Below are 18,126 nucleotides of genomic sequence, written 5' to 3' on the forward strand. Positions count from 1 at the left end.
TGCACACATATGAGAGGAAGATCAATGAGTACAAGAGCAATAACATGTCTTATGATTTGACACATCAGGAAGACATCAAGCATTGTTGCTGAGATAGATGTATTAGCAAAGAGTCTACATTGTCCCCAGCTGTATAGCCTGCTCTTGCCAGACATATGCTCACGAACTGGATATGGGGGAGGGAAAGAATGAAAAACAAAATGATTAAGAAAAATAAATAAAAGAGGGAGAATGAGAATGAAGGAGAGGTACAGAGGGAAAGCTTACAGCCACTGTGGTATAGGAGGGATATAAATGAGACATGCAGAAGGTGGGGGCATCTGCTCTGCTCATTTTATACACTCACTACAGCAAGCACAGGGTGTTATCCTTCTAACATCATTGACTAGCTAGGAAATACTAGTCTTTAGAGTATTACACTTGCCTTGGATCCCTGGATGATGGTGGCTGAGCAGTCCTGGTCCACTGTCCCTGTCATTGCCTGACACAGAGGAGAGCAGATGCTGCATGAAGGATCCGCATCCACCGTGTAGTGTGCCTAGGAAAGCTGTGCTGGCCAGATGGGGATGCTCCAGGACATGAGCCTGCTGGAAGCACAGCAACTTCCCCGGGATGTGTTGTGTCTTGGATCTGTGTTCTTTGCATGAGAAGGGGACCCCAGCCCAATCAGAAGTGTGTGTGATTTCCTTGCCTACTATTGGAGTTCTCTGAAATGTCATGCAGTCCTGTCACTTCTCCTCCCCCTCATAAGCACAGAGTTGCCTTCAATATCCCACTATAAACAAAGTGGCTTGTCCAGAACCAAAGCCATTCCTTCCCAAGTTCCTGCAGCTCCTACTCAGCCTCAGCAGCCTCCGAGAAAGATTTCCAGTCATGCCATCCTGCACTAAGGGTTAACTGTCACATCCTTTCCTTCTGGAATATGAAGTGGCCTGTGATGCCTCAAGTCCTGGAGTGGGACATCTACCTGCAGCTTGATTTATTTCTCTGGAGTTCCAGGATGAGCAGCTATGGATGTGGCCAATAAAGGACAATTACTTCAGAGCTCCATGGTGATCCAAGACTCCGGGATGAGGAACGGCAGAGGTCTTCAGGACCAGTGGGCTGATACAGTGGCTGTCAGACCAAGGACCACTGAGAGGCAGATCACTGTGCACAGGAAGCTGGTCCTGGGCTTTGCCCTCTCGATCTTGGCTCTGATCGCTGTGACTATCATTGCAGTGTTCCTCAGTATTCGCTTTGAGGAATGTCCAGATGGATCCACTAGGACACTTAACAACAGTATCCTGGAGGCTGCCAGGTTTAACCAGAATTTGGAGGTAGGGAAGGATGCTGGGGATGGAACCAATCATCTTCAGGACAAGGACCAGGAAGAAGACTGGAAACCATGGACTTACCTGAGACTACCCACACACTTGAGACCACTGCACTACAATCTGATGATCACTGCATTCATGGAAAACTTTACTTTTTCTGGGGAAGTGAATGTGGAAATTGAATGCCTAAACTCCAGTAGATACATTGTAGTCCATGCTCACAGATTAAATGTAGAGAGAGTCCAAGTAGCAGAGGACAAAGTGGCAGGAGACGTCAAAGTTTCTAACTTCTTCCCTTATCCTGCCAACCAGGTGTTAGTGGTGGTTCTAAACAGGAGCCTGGAGGCTCAGAAAAGTTACAACATGAAGATCATTTACAATGCTATTATAGAGAATGAATTACTTGGCTTCTTCCGGAGTTCCTATGTGATCCATGGAGAGAGAAGGTAACTAGATCCATATTATTTAATTTACACTAATGTATAACATATCCAATAGAAACTCTGTCAGAAGTCTCTCATTGTATGCTTCCTCCTAGGTGTAGCTGTAATGATATAAAACACCCACCTTGCAGCAGTGAGCAGATGCCCCCACCACCTCCATGTCTCATTAATGTCTCTCCTTTACTACATTGACTGAAAGGTTTCATTTGTACCTCTCCTTCACAATCCCTATCTCCCATTAATTCTTCACCATTTGGTCCCACTCTCTCCAGCCCCCAGCCCCCATTGTGTGTCTGCAAATAACAGGATATGCAGCTGGGAATAGTGCGGGCTCCTTGCTGATAAATCTATTTCAGCAACAAAGCCTGATGCCTTTCTGATGTGTCAGATTATAAGACATGATATTCTTCTTGTAAGCCATGGTCTTCTCCTCCTGGGGGGTGCATGAATCAAGCATGTGTGGAGTTCCAGTAGCTAGACTAAACTACAGAATAGGCATTCAGTGCACAGGCAGGTTACAGATGGGAGGCAGTGTTATCCATCCATGTATTGTGAATGTGCCTTGTGACTTTATCAAATGGTATAATACAGTATGCAGTTCTGTGTCCAAAGTTACAAATAAAAATAGGATTTGACCACACACCAGCATTATTATAGCTAAATGATTACCTACCTGCTGTCTACATTTCGCTTAGCTGGTAAAGTAGGCTCAAAATTTTGAAGCATCAAGACAAATAGTTTTTAGCAATGTTAAATTGTATGCAGGGGACAATATTAATATCCACATTAACTCTCTATGGGTTTTTCGCCTCTTGTGTTAATATGTAAAAAGGCGTTGATGTAGCAGAGCCCTGTGGGAAAGTGTTGGCAGTCTAGAAGTTGCATACTTTACTTTTCCTCCCTTGTTGTAGCAATTAAGATCTCCATATTGATTTGGAAGTGTCATACATCACGTGGAGAGCAGCAATGGGATACATCCACATGCAGTTAATTAACTTGTTTATCCTGGTTTCGGTAATAATAAAATACATGGTTATTGGCTGCTTTCACTAACGTTTGATTTGTCATGTGTTTTGGGGATAAAAGAAAGAAAAAGTCAGTTTTTCTTTTTACTGCTAGATCCCAAAAGACAGTCAAGAACTGGAAAACTTCATACTGCAAAATCTCATTAGCATGCATTTTATTTGCTATGCCTTCCTTTTAATTACTGCACTGGGGTAGACTCTCCAAATCTGCATAAACTACTCCTAATTTGTATAATTTGCATATAATTGAAAAGCCTCCAGCACAGTGTCACACAGTGCATGCCACAGTGTGTAAAAATGACAGCCACTGTAAATTGCATCTGACAAACGTAAGCACAATTTACACCACCTTGCCCTAGTTTAGCAAGTAAAGCCATTCCTTATTAAATTATTAACAATATGCGCTTGTTTATAAAAATCAGTCACTGAGGAGCATCAGATGCTTTTTAGTAACACAATCTCTTTGACACATCCTTGTAAGTAGCTTGTGCACCTATGTTAGAGGCTTGGGTGATACACGTGGACGTTGTACTCAGATTAAAAAACAAAATTTGCCCTTTGAATTTTGAACATTTCCTCAAACATCCACTTCGCTAGATGTGATTAGGATTCTGAAAGTTTTCATGTGGTGTGAAGTCTTTTAATATTCTATTGAGCCATTTCTTATTCATATGTTTTCCTGCGAAAGCTAACTGATTATGAGTCAATGGTGTCCACTGAGATTAGCATTCACCTTTCCTAGAGTCCTGAATGGAATGCTTGCCTAGTTAGTGAATAGTGTACATGTAGGGAACATAAAAAATTACAATGTATAAGGCAAATTTACTATGATGGACTCTTATTAATAACTTCAGTAGGGACTAGGAAAAACAGTCACACTTGATGCTACCTTTCTCAGAATAATAATGTATAAGGCAAATTTACTATGATGGACTCTTATTAATAACTTCAGTAGGGACTAGGAAAAACAGTCACACTTGATGCTACCTTTCTCAGAATAATAATGTATAAGGCAAATTTACTATGATGGACTCTTATTAATAACTTCAGTAGGGACTAGGAAAAACAGTCACACTTGATGCTACCTTTCTCAGAATAATAATGTATAAGGCAAATTTACTATGATGGACTCTTATTAATAACTTCAGTAGGGACTAGGAAAAACAGTCGCACTTGATGCTACCTTTCTCAGAAATAATTAACAAGTAGTTTGGTAGATTCTCTAACAATGCATCAAAAGTTAAATAAACCTTATTCAGACTGTTTTTTCTAGTTGATGCTGGATAGACCTTTTAAATGGTTTGCATATGTTCTTATTTGTGTGATCACGTAACTGAGAAAGGAATTTTAAAACAATGCAACTGTCATAAAAACATTTCTTGAAGTAGGTCAATGCAAAAAAACAAAAAATAAAACCCGCTAAAGAAAGGATTATAAGATCCATAGAAAGACATCACTCATAAAGTAAGCTTCAGTTGTAGCACAATATGTGTCAGTTCCAATTAATGTTATTTCATAAGTTTTCAAATCAGTTATTGTTTGCCAAAAGCAGGTGTGGAGACTACACAGAGATAAGATAGTATAGAAAGACTTGCAGCACTTCTGATTTGACCAATCATGACTTTGGCTCACAATAACAGGTGTGAACTGGCCCTTATTTGTAGAACACAAAATATAAGTCTCCAATTTATATTGTAGGGTTATTATGTCTGTTTACGTATACTCATTACTAACTGCTTAAGTAATTTATAGGACATATCTACATGCCGAAGACTTGTTGCACAAATTTGTACTGGGTTCATCAGAAGGGGTTATTTTGTATGCAAGCACATGCATTTAAGTCAATACCTTTTAGATATCTGCAAAAGTGTTTTTGTATAAAAAATTGGTTTTACAGAAAAAAAGATATGTTATATTGTACCTTTCATTAGCATCTGCTGTGTGACTAGGCAGTTGCCAAATGGGAGGAGCTGGAAAGGAGCAGTTTCCCCCCCACCCTTAGGGAACAGCTACTCCATGTGACCTTTTCAAATATATGAAAACACTCATCACTGGGCTTAGCGACGCCCCCTGCTCCTCTACAGCCAATCCTGAGTGTGGGGAGTTATTCATATATTTGAAAAGGTCACATGTTTCCCAAGGGTGGGGGGGGAACTGCTCCTTTCCAGCCCCTCCTAATTGGCAACTGCCTGGTCACACAGCAGATGCTAATGAAAGGTACAATATAACATATCTTTTTTTCTGTAAAACCTATTTTCTATACAAAAACACTTTGGCAGTGTATGTACTATGCTCTGTGGGGACTGGGGGAGTGCTAAAAATGGGTCTCCTGGTGACAGGTTCCCTTTAAGGAGCACTAAACACAAAAAAACACAAAATAATTATAATAAATTCGGACCCTCTTCCATTTTAAAAATAAAAAAGACTCAAAGAAATATTCTTTTTGTCTCCCAGAAACTTAGTCATGTCCCTTCTCTTCAATATCCCGAGTATAGCTAAAAAACAACTGGCTGCAGCAAAATTCTACTGTATCATGTCTGCAGAAGCACAAAATGATTGTTGTGGCCCATTAGCTATGGTAACTCCTACCTCTCAGTTTGTTTCTTGTTACAGTGATAGTAGTAAAGTGGTCCTAGTAGTAAACTTAGTAATATACTCCTTCAATTACAGCTTCTCTGTGTCTTTTTACTGCTCCTTTCTTCTCCTGTGGTGAGCAGTGTATCTGAAGTCCCATAGACAGAGATAGATAGAGATAATGAATACAGGCTAAATATTAAGTCTTCCAATGCCTAGAAAATATTTTGCTTGATGATTAAGCTCACAAATGAGATAAGTCCATCCTTGGATTGTCTGTAAGGTGTTACATTATTAGAAACATGATTAGGTTACTTTATCTCTGAGATGTTAGTGGAGTAAATGACAGGAAGCTGATTTATACAAATTGCTTAAATAAGGACAAAAGGAAAAAGGACACAGGGACAAATTCTTTAATAAAGTATATTACAAGGTTTACTATTATCATCTGTGTCATCTGCACCATGATTATGTTTAAAGTTGAGTTATGCTTTAAGGCCTCATGCACACAACTGGCCGCAAACAGAGGCTGTGTGGACATGTGGGTATAAGCACTATTCACCCATTCATCTTCATAGGAGTGGTCTGCTGAGACACTTTGACCATGACTGTACACAATAGACCACAATGGATCACTGAGCATGCCACAATCTGTGCGCATGGCACCTCCAGATTATAGAAGTCAGCAGTAGATTCAGGAAAATGCAATGGTCTTATAAATGGTTGAGCAAGATTGCCTTTTAACTTGTATGGTTTATATCTGAGTTTCATTAAAACCACTATACAGGCAGTGTAAGTTGAATTTGTATGTAAGTCGGAACTGTATATTTTATAATTGTAGCTCCAGACAACATTTTTTTTATATCCCAATGACAATTGGATTTTCAATATTTTTTGCTGTAATGGGACCAAAGATGATCAATAAAGCTTAATTACAGACATGTTAATTAATAACATTTTATTACTGGTATAAGTATTTACCTGGATACGCATATGTTGTTTACTTGGATTATAAAAATAAATAATTACTTCATAAAGGTGATAGAGTTTAGTCTAATATCTAAGGCTTTTTTTTTCTTTCAGTGTAGTTTTTGTTTGTTTAGTTTCTCTGTTTCATAGTAACCTGCTAAATAGAGAAAATGAGAATGTTTAAAGTTTAGAGTATCACCCATTATCTCAAATGATGGTCAGATAACATTGAGCATGTTCATCCACATTGAGACATGGAAGCATAGGAAAGCTGTCTCCACTGCAAATTAAGGCTGAAACAAATAGTCACAATAGTTCATATAAAGACCTCAACATTTAATTTCAGAAAGTAAGAAAGTTCTAAAAATCAATCAGTCTTTCGCTAGCTCAATGAGACGACAACTTTGCATTGCATATAATACTAACACGGGTCAATTACATGCCTACCCATTACTCAAGTGATCTGCAGGCTGAATGATATTCAGTAATCCCATGGAATAAAAGTTCAGCATGTCCAATCAATACACATTCTGTGTTAGTGACAGAGAAGATAACTTTTCTTTTGACCTTTCTGGGCTATATTCCTCACACAAAGTGATGTAATTACTGTTCGCAGCATATGACATTAGTATAAAGATTTTCTTAAAGTCTATTACAGTTCACACTAAATATACTTAAAATGTAAAAGTATATTCTCTATATTCCAAGACTTGTTTTCTTATACCCCACATCTTATTTGTTTTATTTGTTTAAGTGAGAATATACAGCATGCTATGGAAAGAGTTGAACATTGCATATTCTTCGCTAAAGTGGCTTTCTTAAGTTAAAAACTCACTAATTCTAATAGGAAATGCAGACTTGATCCCCTTCACTAGGTGAAGAGAACAGCTGAAACGCACTCTGGTGGACTTTATCATCCATACACACATAAACTACAATAATTTTTTTTTACTAGTGAATACTAGTGAATCTAAAATATTATATAATCATCCCCCTCATTATTATATTATTTCATTTTAGAATCGTTATTAAAAGCATTATAATCTGAGGCGGTAACCTTATGTAAGAAAATGTAATGTGTCTGATGTGAGTAAATGAGGAGTAACACTATTCCTTATGTGACTTGTAATTGTCATTACTGAAGTCTTTATATAGTTTGCAGATGGTTGGTGGAAGTCTAGATACTGCAACTCACTGTTCCTCCTACATTCTGTATAGAGCTTTAAAGGAAATCTACCATCAAAATCAAGCTTGCATAATTGTGCTAATGAGTCTCAAGGGCTCTGGTGGGTGTTACCAGAGCCGCTCAGTACTGCAGCTTTCCTGGCTGTTACAATGTGCTGAACATGTCTCCCCTCCCCCTTCACTTTCTGCTGCCGCTAGATTACACAGACAGAAAGAGGGAGACATTGCTCATTGTATTAGCCTGTGGATCTTCAGCATTTTAGGGCTCTGTAATACCCCCAAAGCCCTTCAGTATAAATAGCATAATTTAAAAAGATTATTTATGGAATGAAGAAAGCCATGGATAACAAATATAAGATTACCATAGTCATGGCACCTAGATCTATAAGTACCCCTGATTTATAATGCTTGATAGAATTTTCTATAAGTGAACCAATTACTGCAGAAATTCCATAAAAAAGCATATGTTATGAGAAGTGTTCCCTGGCTTACAGATAGAGTTGATTATGTGTATTTTAATATACAGGATTAGGTTCATAAGTCAAAACCTGATGACAGGTTCCCTTTAAATAGCATTTCATTTTAAGAATATTAAAATGCATCAGTTTTGTATCCTTTACAGCAGTGTTCCACAACCTACCCCATAGGGACAGAAATTTTAATACCTCCAATTCTGGCCTCTAATGCCCCCACATAGTATTAATGCCCCTTCTTGTGACACTCTATAGCCCCTTTTTTGTAGACCCCTCTTTTTAATGCATCATTTACTTACTCGGACCTGGGGAGTACACGAAAGTGCATTGTCCAACATTCATACACTGTGCAGCGATTCACTAAGATTGTGCGGTCGATATCCTGCATGTGTCACTTCCCCGCTCAGGTCAGACGGAGTTCACCTTCTTCTTCCTGGTGCATCGAAAGTTAAATTCCATGCTCAAAAAGCCGAATCAGTCGGATTGTCCGATGGGCCGATTTCTGTTGCATGAAAGCCAGCGCAGCCACGCCACAATCTGATTGCTTGTGACACAATCCCCAGTAAAATACCTGTCCCAGCGGTGCAAATCCTGAAAACGTCAGAAAAACCGACTAAAGTGAGCAGCGTGACAGCGTAAATAATCTAAATTAATATTTGGAAATGGTGACCCCATTATTCTTCCAGAGACCCCTATTTGTTATTGTTTGTACACTGTCTACTCTACTTGACAAGGGGGCACCAGAGATCTGGTTGCCCACTGTAAATTGCCTTCTTACAGTTACCTTTAACCCCTTCCCGACGCGCGCCGTACTAGTACGGCGCGCGCCGGGTCCCGGTGCATGGAGAGGGCTCGCGGGCCGAGCCCTCTCCATAGCCGGTAAGTCTTTGCTGCATATTGCAGCAAAGGCTTACCGGTAACACCCGCGATCGGTGCTAGCACCGATCGCGGGTGCTTTCACTGCGATCGCCTCCGGCAATGCTGCCGGAGGCTTCAAAAAGCCATCTTGGCGCGGATCTCCGCTCCCCGATGACGTCACGGGGAGCGGTGATCCGTTGCCATGACAGCATCGGGCCTCACGAAGGCCCGAAGCTGTCTCGTTTTAACCTATTCATTACAATGTGCTATCAGCACATTGTAATGAATGAGGAGTAAAATCCCCATATACTGCCATATTGCAGTATGGCAGTATATGGTAGGATCGATCAGACAACCTAGGGTTAAAGTACCCTAGGGAGTCTGAAAAATAGTTAAAGTAAAAGTAAAAAAAAGTTAAAAAAAAAAAATTATATTAAAAAAACCTAAAAATTCAAATCACCCCCCTTTCCCTAGAACTGATATTAATATTAATAAACAGTAAAAATCATAAACACATTAGGTATCACCGCGTCTGAAAATGTCCGATCTATCAAAATATTATAACGGTTTTTCACTGCATGTAACCCCGTAACGGAAAATAGCGTCCAAAGTCAAAAATGACATTTTTTTGCCATTTTGGAAAATATAAAAAAATTAATAAAAAGTTATCAAAAGGTCGCACAGTCCTAACAATGATAGCAATGAAAACGCCATCAAAAGTCGCAAAAAATGACACCACCCACAGCTTCGTACACCAAAGTATGAAAAAGTTATTAGCGCCAGAAGATGGCAAAATCAAAAAAAAAATTTTGTACAGGAGGTTTTAATTTTTTTAAATGTATGAAAACATTATAAAACCTGTACAAATGTGGTATCCCTGTGATCGTAGCAACCCAAAGAATAAAGTAGACATGTCATTTGGGACGCAGAGTGAAAGCTGTGAAATCCAAGCCCACAAGAAAACGTCGCAAATGTGTTTTTTCACCATTTTCACTGCATTTGGAATTTTTTTCCCGCTTCCCAGTACGCGCCATGGAATATTAAATACCGTCACTACGAAGTGCAATTTGTTACGCAGAAAATAAGCCATAACAGAGCTCTTTATGTGGAAAAATAAAAAAGTTATAGATTTTTGAAGGTGGGGTGTGAAAAATGGAAGTGAAAAAACTAAAAAAGGCCAAGTCGTGAAGGGGTTAAAAAACATAATTTTGTTACTGCTAGAGATATATGTAGCTCTTTTCTGGTTTATTCAACAAAAAACAAGACTATGTACAGATATACATAGAAGATGAAATGAATGAATATTAATATCATTGTGATAATTAGAATTCTATTACTATATAACCACACACTAGGTGCCATGTATAACCTGCTTACAGTGCATACTGAAACATACAGTGGTTAATAGACGTGATTGAGAATATACTGAATGAGTTTGGCCTCCAGTCATGAAAGCTAATTTTCTCACTTTGCTGTTAATGAATATAATGCTTCATTTATGATTATTTATTAACGTGATCACCTTTAGCTGAGCCAATTCACACCAGCAAGGGTACTTCAAGGATTAGAGGGCACAAATCTCAAGAATAGCGAAATTTGCACAGCAAACAGAATCTCGATTCTTTCACTGAATCACTGTTTGTTGTGGTATTAGTGGATCTTCATCATATTTTTACATCAAATATGGCTTTGACTCCAAAAAAGTGTCATATATCACAGTGAGAGAAAGAAATACCCATGCATGACATTTTAACACAGTTCTCCATAAAGTTCTTAAAGTAAAGCAGATAAATTCAAGAATAAAGAATACATTAATTGCAAAGGGATTAAAAATGAATATTTTATTGAAATATAGCTCTTCATCATAACTCTCTGAATGGGTTTTTGCTGCAATGTTCTGGGCTTGTGAACTGCTCACTTGGCTGCTGTGATTGAGGCTGTGATTGACAGCTTGCTCTGCAGAGTTAGTTCTTTTGTCTGAGCTAGGAGTGTGTCACAGCCACTGCTAGGGCGACGTCCAGGAAATCATGGGGACCCATGTAGTGCTGGTTATAATGGTCTCCTGATACTTGTTGTACTACTTACTCTATAATTATTACCTTGCTCCCTGACCCTTGCTAAATTCTTGACTATTCTTTGCCTCACAATTGTGTACTTAAGTTGGACCCAGTTATCCTAACGATGTTTATCTCAATCTCTATTTGTTTGTTTGTCATCTGTTCTGACCACATACTCAGAGTAAAGTTACATGCACACATCCACCAATGGGGCTAAGAGATAGCCGCAAAACGACTACGGTGTATTGTGCATGGGCAGCTGGTTGGTTGCACTGCAAATAATAGTGCAGGTCCTATTTCTGCCATGATTTGCTACGCATCCGCTCAGCTCTCTCTGGAGAGGGGAGGGGTGCGCAGCTCACAGGACATGTCTGCTCATGCAGACATGTGCATGGAGCATAAGGAACCTTGACCAGTTACCGCCTGTGGTTTCGTGAAGGGCCTTGCAAGTGGGCAGGGACAGAGGTTGGGGGCTAGTTCAGTGCCTGCACCTCTCCCTTATCTGGACAGAAATTACTTCTAATTGTAATCTACTAAACTTTGGAGCCCCATGTGCCTATTATATTGATCATAGGAAATAACATTCACTGGCATTTATTCCTGTTTTGACAGGGTAGTGTAAAAGCAGGATAATGTGTTTTATAATAAGTGCAAAAATGTTTTGTGAACTCTTACATGTAGACGAACTGGAAACAGTCTAAGTGTATGAGAGATACATCTTTGGAACTAACATCAATCAATAAACGGGTTAAATGAGTTTTGTTACTGCTCAAATTATTCAATTTACATTGCTTGTGCCCGGAAGATACACATTGTTATTTACTTTTTGAAGAAGGAAACCAATTAGAGTAATTTATATGTGTGAGCAGCAGCCCTACTGATTTAATAAAATGCAGTGCAAATTTGTTAGGTGAAATGACTGATCACAACTAACACTATTGTTGTTTTGTCATGGTATTTTTTCCTTCTAGCGCAGGGTTCCTTGCATGTGTTCAATTGACTTTAAGAGAGACACATTTGGGCACATTTACAAAGGGTCCAAAACCGCACTTTCGTCGGGTTTCCCGAATATTTCTGTTTTGTGCCGAATTGCCCCATGTTTTTGGCGCATGCGATTGGATCGTGGTGCATTGGCGCCGACTTTCACATGACAGAAATCGGGGGGCGTGGCCGTCAGCGTGCTGAGGGTATGTCAGCACGCCCCCTCATGAATAAGGCCGACTGCCAGCACACCAGATACACGATCCGACCTCTTATTCAGTAAGAGGTCAGATCAGTTTAAATGAATTTACTGCACATAAATTTAAAATAAAAATAGCTAGGGAGAAAGGGGCTGGGGGAGGATTATGGGGGGCACATTTGGTGGGTGGGTTTTCCAGGGTGACAGGTCCTCTTTAAAAAACAAATTGTGTCGCAAGATCAAGCACTCACATGCACCAGGAAGAAGAAGATGAACTCCGGCGGACCTTGGTGCAGCACCGACACCTGGAGGATATCAGGCGCACGACCCTAATGAATCCTGGCACACACGAATCATCATCGGACAACGCGCCGCAGGATCGCGACTAGACCGGGTAAGTAAATGTGCCACATAGAATTTATTGTCTAAAATTAATTAATGTGAAATATTAATGTTCAGACTTTAACAGAAAAGTCATACATGTACTAGAGTAAAAAAAAGCTAATATACAGGGATCTTAGAAAAAATGAACTAGCATCCCCTTAGCAAAGGAACATGTAGGCAGTATATTCTGCAGGTCAAGGTTAGATGTCATAGGTATATGCACCAACTATAAAAGTTATACAATGCAGGCTAAAATTGGTGCCTCTTTAAAGGGGCTGAACAGCAGACAAAAAAATGTTGAAAATGACAGTTTACTGCTCAATAAAGATTTTAGGCCTCTTTGACACAGAGGTATGCTTGCCCGACCATAGGCGAGCTTACAGCTGCACACCGGAGAGATGGAGGGATGTGCACTGCACACCCCTCCCCTCTACATAGCAAGGCATGAAGCCTGGCAATAAACATGGAAAAAGATAGAGAACACAATGGGGGTCATTTACTAAGGGCCCGATTCGCGTTTTCCCGACGTGTTACCCGAATATTTCCGATTTGCGCCGCTTGTACATGAATTGCCCCGGGTTTTTGGCGCACGCGATCGGATTGTGGCGCATCGGGGCCGGCATGCGCGCGACAGAAATGGGGGGGGCGTGGCCGAACGAAAACCCGACGTATTCGGAAAAACCGCCGCATTTAAAATCCGAAAATGTGTCGCTTGGGGAGCGCTCACCTTCACCTTCTATGGGATGGTGCATTCCGGGGCGTTAAGATTATTTTCGGCGCTGCAGCGCCACCTGGTGGGCGGCGGAGGAACTACCATCTTAAATCCCAGCCGGACCCGAATCCTGTGCAGAGAACGCGCCGCTGGATCGCGAATGGGCCGGGTAAGTAAATGTGCCCCAATATCTTTTTCATGTGCGTGGTACAGTGACACACATGTATGTGGTCACCATTCCGCAACCGGTTGCGATAGGCATCAATGGGGACATATATTGAGCGGATACATGTCCCCACATCATCCATGTGATAGAGGCCTTACTCATGTTATGTAATATAATTTCTGTGTCATCTTCATCATTATTGATGTATGTCCAAAGCCTTCCTTACCATCATTAGTAGCTATGATAGTTTTTTTGTTCCTGTGTGAGCAGATTTTTTGTCACCTGTTAGTGATTAGCCAGCTCACCTGAGTCCCTTGATCTATAGGTCCTCCATCTCTGTAGTTCAAGAAATCTACATACAGTCCAGAGCCATCAGACGAAATACTTGAGAAAACAAAGGTAATACAGCACTCATAAGACAGTCTGGGATTTCTTTAAAAGAATCTTCTTTATTCCAATATTTTAAAAAGCATACAGTATATATGGTGCACTGTCAATCAACGTGTTTTGATGCTCTGTGTCTTAGTTATGATCCAGGAAAGTGACTAAGAAGTGGAGCATCGGAACACATTGATCGATATTGCACCATGAATCTTCTTTATTATTGGATTAAAAAAGATTTATTTACAGAAATCCCAGTATGTCCTATGAGTGCTGAGTTACCTTTGTTCTTTTATGTTTTTGTGGATTAGAACATCCACACAAAGTGATGAGATGAGATACACAAATCCATGTAGTTTTCACCAGGTCACAATGAGATCACACAAGTAAATGACAAGATTAGACCCAGGAATAGAATGTTATGACTAAATAAGGTTGACCTCACTGACTTGTACATGCTGATGGGCTATGGATGTAATAACAGGATGGAAAAGAATCATTGAAGTCTTTTTAAATAATTACCGTATATACTCGAGTATAAGCCGACCCGAGTATAAGCCGAGGCCCCTAATTTTACCACAAAATACTGGGAAAACCCATTGACTCGAGTATAAGCCGAGGGTGGGAAATGCATTGGTCACAGCCTCCCCAGTATATAGCCAGCCAGACCCTGCCCCAGTGTATATAGCCTGCCAGACCCTGCCCCAGTGTATATAGCCTGCCAGACCCTGCCCCAGTGTATATAGCCTGCCAGACCCTGCCCCAGTGTATATAGCCTGCCAGACCCTGCCCCAGTGTATGTAGCCTGCCAGACCCTGCCCCAGTGTATGTAGCCTGCCAGACCCTGCCCCAGTGTATATAGCCTGCTGCCGCTGCCGGACAGATCGCACAGAAGATATACAGGGGTTGTCGGAAAGGTGAGTTTAGATATATTTATTTTTTTGACTCGAGTATAAGCCGAGTTTGGGTTTTTCAGCACATTTTTTGTGCTGAAAAACTAGGCTTATACTCGAGTATATAAGGTATATAGGAATTTAAGTCTCATCTTGTAAACTGATACACATATTAGTAGATATTTTCATCTATTCATGGAATATTTATATGGTAATATTGGTAGATCACCTTTAAGGCTTAGTTCACACTTGCTATGTGAGTTTTCCTTAAACTCACCCTTTTAGAAGAGAATAACATAAAAGAAAACCTTGGAGTCTACTGTGTCCCATAGACATCAGTGTTCAGATAATTACCTTCGGTTGGTCGTCTATAAAGTGGAAAAATGAAAGCAAGCTATTTTTTACTTTTCATAATGAAACCTCTTTAATGCAGATTTGCAACTAGCCTAAGAGTTTTACATATAGTTTAGATATAAAAGCGACAGTTACCTGAACAAAATTACCAAAATCCCTCTGCAAATAACCAGCCATAGTATCCATCATTTTACATTTAAAATAGAAGAGAAAAAGAATCGTCCTAAAAATTTGTCAATTATAAATATATGCTTTTGCCTGATAGTTTTTCTAATGGGTTCACTTGATCTATAAGAAAGGTGCTTTGTACTGCTGGCATAGTTAAGCCATGAAGCCGTTATTGTATAATGATTGCTGGGACTTTTGTGCTTACCAAACTCATTCTGCAAGGCAGACCCGTATATATCCCACTTCTCCTAGCCAGCCACTATACATACTGCAGTTTTCATATGTGCTTTAGAACTGGAGACTTTTCTCCATAACTGCTTGGCACTATGTATGATTTTCAGTATTTTTTCTGCATCTAGTTAACTTACTAACACACTAACGGTATATTATCAAGTAGATCGACATCTTCCAGATCACATTTCTATCATAGCCACAGGGCCAAAATGTGGTAACATCATCCAGAAAATCACGTTTCAAGTGAAATGTAAAATGGTTGTTTAAAGTTATAGAGGAAAATTAGCACTGAAGTCTAGCTCTCCCCACTTCAGAAATTTTTTCAATGTAATTGATGGTCCGGCATCCAGGGACATCCTTAATCGGCTCTCCTGAAGTCTGATATATGATGCCTATCACAGCTAAGAGGGTGTTCTGAGCCAGGGAGAGTTTGACATCAGTGCTAACCTCTCTGACTCCATGAAAATGCAGCCATTTTACATATAACATAGAAGTGGATTTTTTGGATGATGACACCATACTGGATTTGAAAGAAACATGATCTACAAGGTGTTAATCGGCTTGACATACTGGTAGTGGTTTATTAGGGCAATTTCTGCTAATATATTAACCACAAAATTTTTGTTTTGTCCGTTTCTATTTTTCACTCTGGCCTTCAAAAATCCATAACTTTTTTATTTTTCAGTTTACTTTGCTGTATGGTGGCTTTTTTCTGCCTAACAAATTGTACTTACAGCATTTCATATTCCATACCAGTTAGTAAAAAGGGATACCCGTAATTTATATAGGTTTTATTATGTTTTAATAGATTTTTAAAAATTAAAATATTTTGTACAAGTTTTTTTTTATTGTGCCCTATTCTAATACAAATAACTTTTTATACTTTTGCGTATGGAGCTTTGTAAGGTGCCATTTTTTGTGAGACCTGATGATGTTTTCATTGCTACCATTTTGGGGATTGTACAACCTTTTTATCACTGCACTGTGGTTCACCACAGGGCACAGCCATTTTTATATTTTGATAGATTACCGGTATGTCTTTTGAAACGTTACCTAACATGTTTATGATTTTATTTGTTTATTTTTATCAGTTCTAGGGAAATGTTTTATTCATGGTCATGAAGCTTAACAGATACAGTTAATTTGTTACATCTGTGCCTGCAACATTCTCTGTCCAAAGTGTGTGGCTGAGGATGCGCTTATAGTGGCAATTTGTTTCATTCTGCCACTTCCTTGCCTGAACACTGGTGAATTAATTCTCCTGGCAACCTTGATTGATTTTTATCACACCTGTCCTTCTCCTGCAGACTCTGTCTGCTATAATCTTGTACTTAGTGAGCTGCGTTTATACTGTCATCTGTATTCAGGAATATTTGACCTTGTTGCCTATTGATTTGTGTTCTGTATTGTCATCTTGGTTTTGACCCATATTTAGCAACCAGCCCTCTCTGTTGTATTGTCTTTGTCTCCATGGTAGCACTTGGTATGGAATGTTCAATAGTTGTTTACCTACCACTTAAGGTTTGGTAGACAAGTAGGTAGGGACAGATGGGAAGGGGGTTTAGTTTCAAGGTCTACTGCAGTGATGGCGAACCTATGGCACGGGTGCCAGAGGTGGCACTCAGAGTCCTCTATATGGGCACTCTTGCCATCACCCCAGGGCAGAGTTCACCAGACAGGACTCAAGGCCTCTTGCAGTCCCAGGCAGCCCAGGACCCTAGAAGGAAGCTACAATGATAATCCAAACTTCTTCTCCTTCTTTCTACTGTATAAGTGTCCTCAGGGATTAAGTGCCCTATACAATTTAATCCTGTGAAAGAGCAGGGTGTAATAAGTTACTGCTTAAATTGTCGCATTGGCACTTTGCGAAAAATATGTGTTTTTTTGGTTGTAGTTTGGGCACTCGGTGTCTAAAAGGTTTGCCATCACTGGTCTACTGTCACTGCATCCACTCTATTCTCTCATCCTACATAACAATTTTACTTAAGTCAACTTATTTACATTTAAACATGTTTATAATTGTAAACAATCTTTATGATATAATTTCAAATAAGCTTTTTGTAATAAATACATAACTTTTTCAAAAGTAGGCTATTGTTTGGATATTACACTCAAATTGCCTGTACATTTAGTGAACATTTAGATAAAACATGCTAACGTAAGATCATATTTCATGAAGCAAGATTTCATATTTGGATAGATTTATAATTTTTGTTCTTGTTTTATGACTTGTCCAATGTTTTATTCAAAGGGTTGAAACACATTTTATGTCATAATTTTGTACAGAATGAAAATTGATAACTGCTATTTGAAAATAAAGAAAGAAGGTCCACATTTTCATGATTATAGCAATTTATAACAATTCTGGGTTGTTATTTTGTGCTTGAGAAAACTTTGCTTCTGATATTTCTATTTTAATGGAAGTTACAATTTCGGATATTTACAGTTTGAGAATGTAAATGGATATTGAGTTCTCTTGTGTTAGTGGGTCAACCAAGTCCAAACTGCTTTAGAAATATGACAACTCTCCATTTATTCATATTTTCATAAAAAGTATATACATTATCTTATTATAGAGTCTAATTTGTATTTTTACAGCCATTACATTACATAAAATTGCTTTCAGAGTACTGAAAACTGAGTACAATTTTTGAAATGATATAGCCTGCTTTCGAACTTAAAATGCACATATAAAAAGAAGCTTTTTTATTATTTTACTGGAGTTGACACATGTGGTGGCAGACACAGAAATTA

At 39.2% G+C, this 18,126-nt stretch overlaps 1 protein-coding gene across 1 annotated transcript in view; it reads left to right on the forward strand.

The window, feature by feature from the left end:
* Nucleotides 1-259: 259 nt before the first annotated feature.
* The window catches only part of TRHDE (thyrotropin releasing hormone degrading enzyme), a 452,112-nt gene continuing 434,245 nt past the window's right edge, over nucleotides 260-18,126 (forward strand). The window contains exon 1 of the mRNA XM_072146727.1: nucleotides 260-1,762. Within this exon, the coding sequence (XP_072002828.1) occupies nucleotides 1,011-1,762 (752 nt within the window). The 5' untranslated portion in view covers nucleotides 260-1,010. The remainder of the gene's footprint in view (nucleotides 1,763-18,126) is intronic.

Source organism: Engystomops pustulosus, chromosome 4, assembly GCF_040894005.1.
Source record: "Engystomops pustulosus chromosome 4, aEngPut4.maternal, whole genome shotgun sequence".
NCBI classification, from domain to species: Eukaryota; Metazoa; Chordata; class Amphibia; order Anura; family Leptodactylidae; genus Engystomops; species Engystomops pustulosus.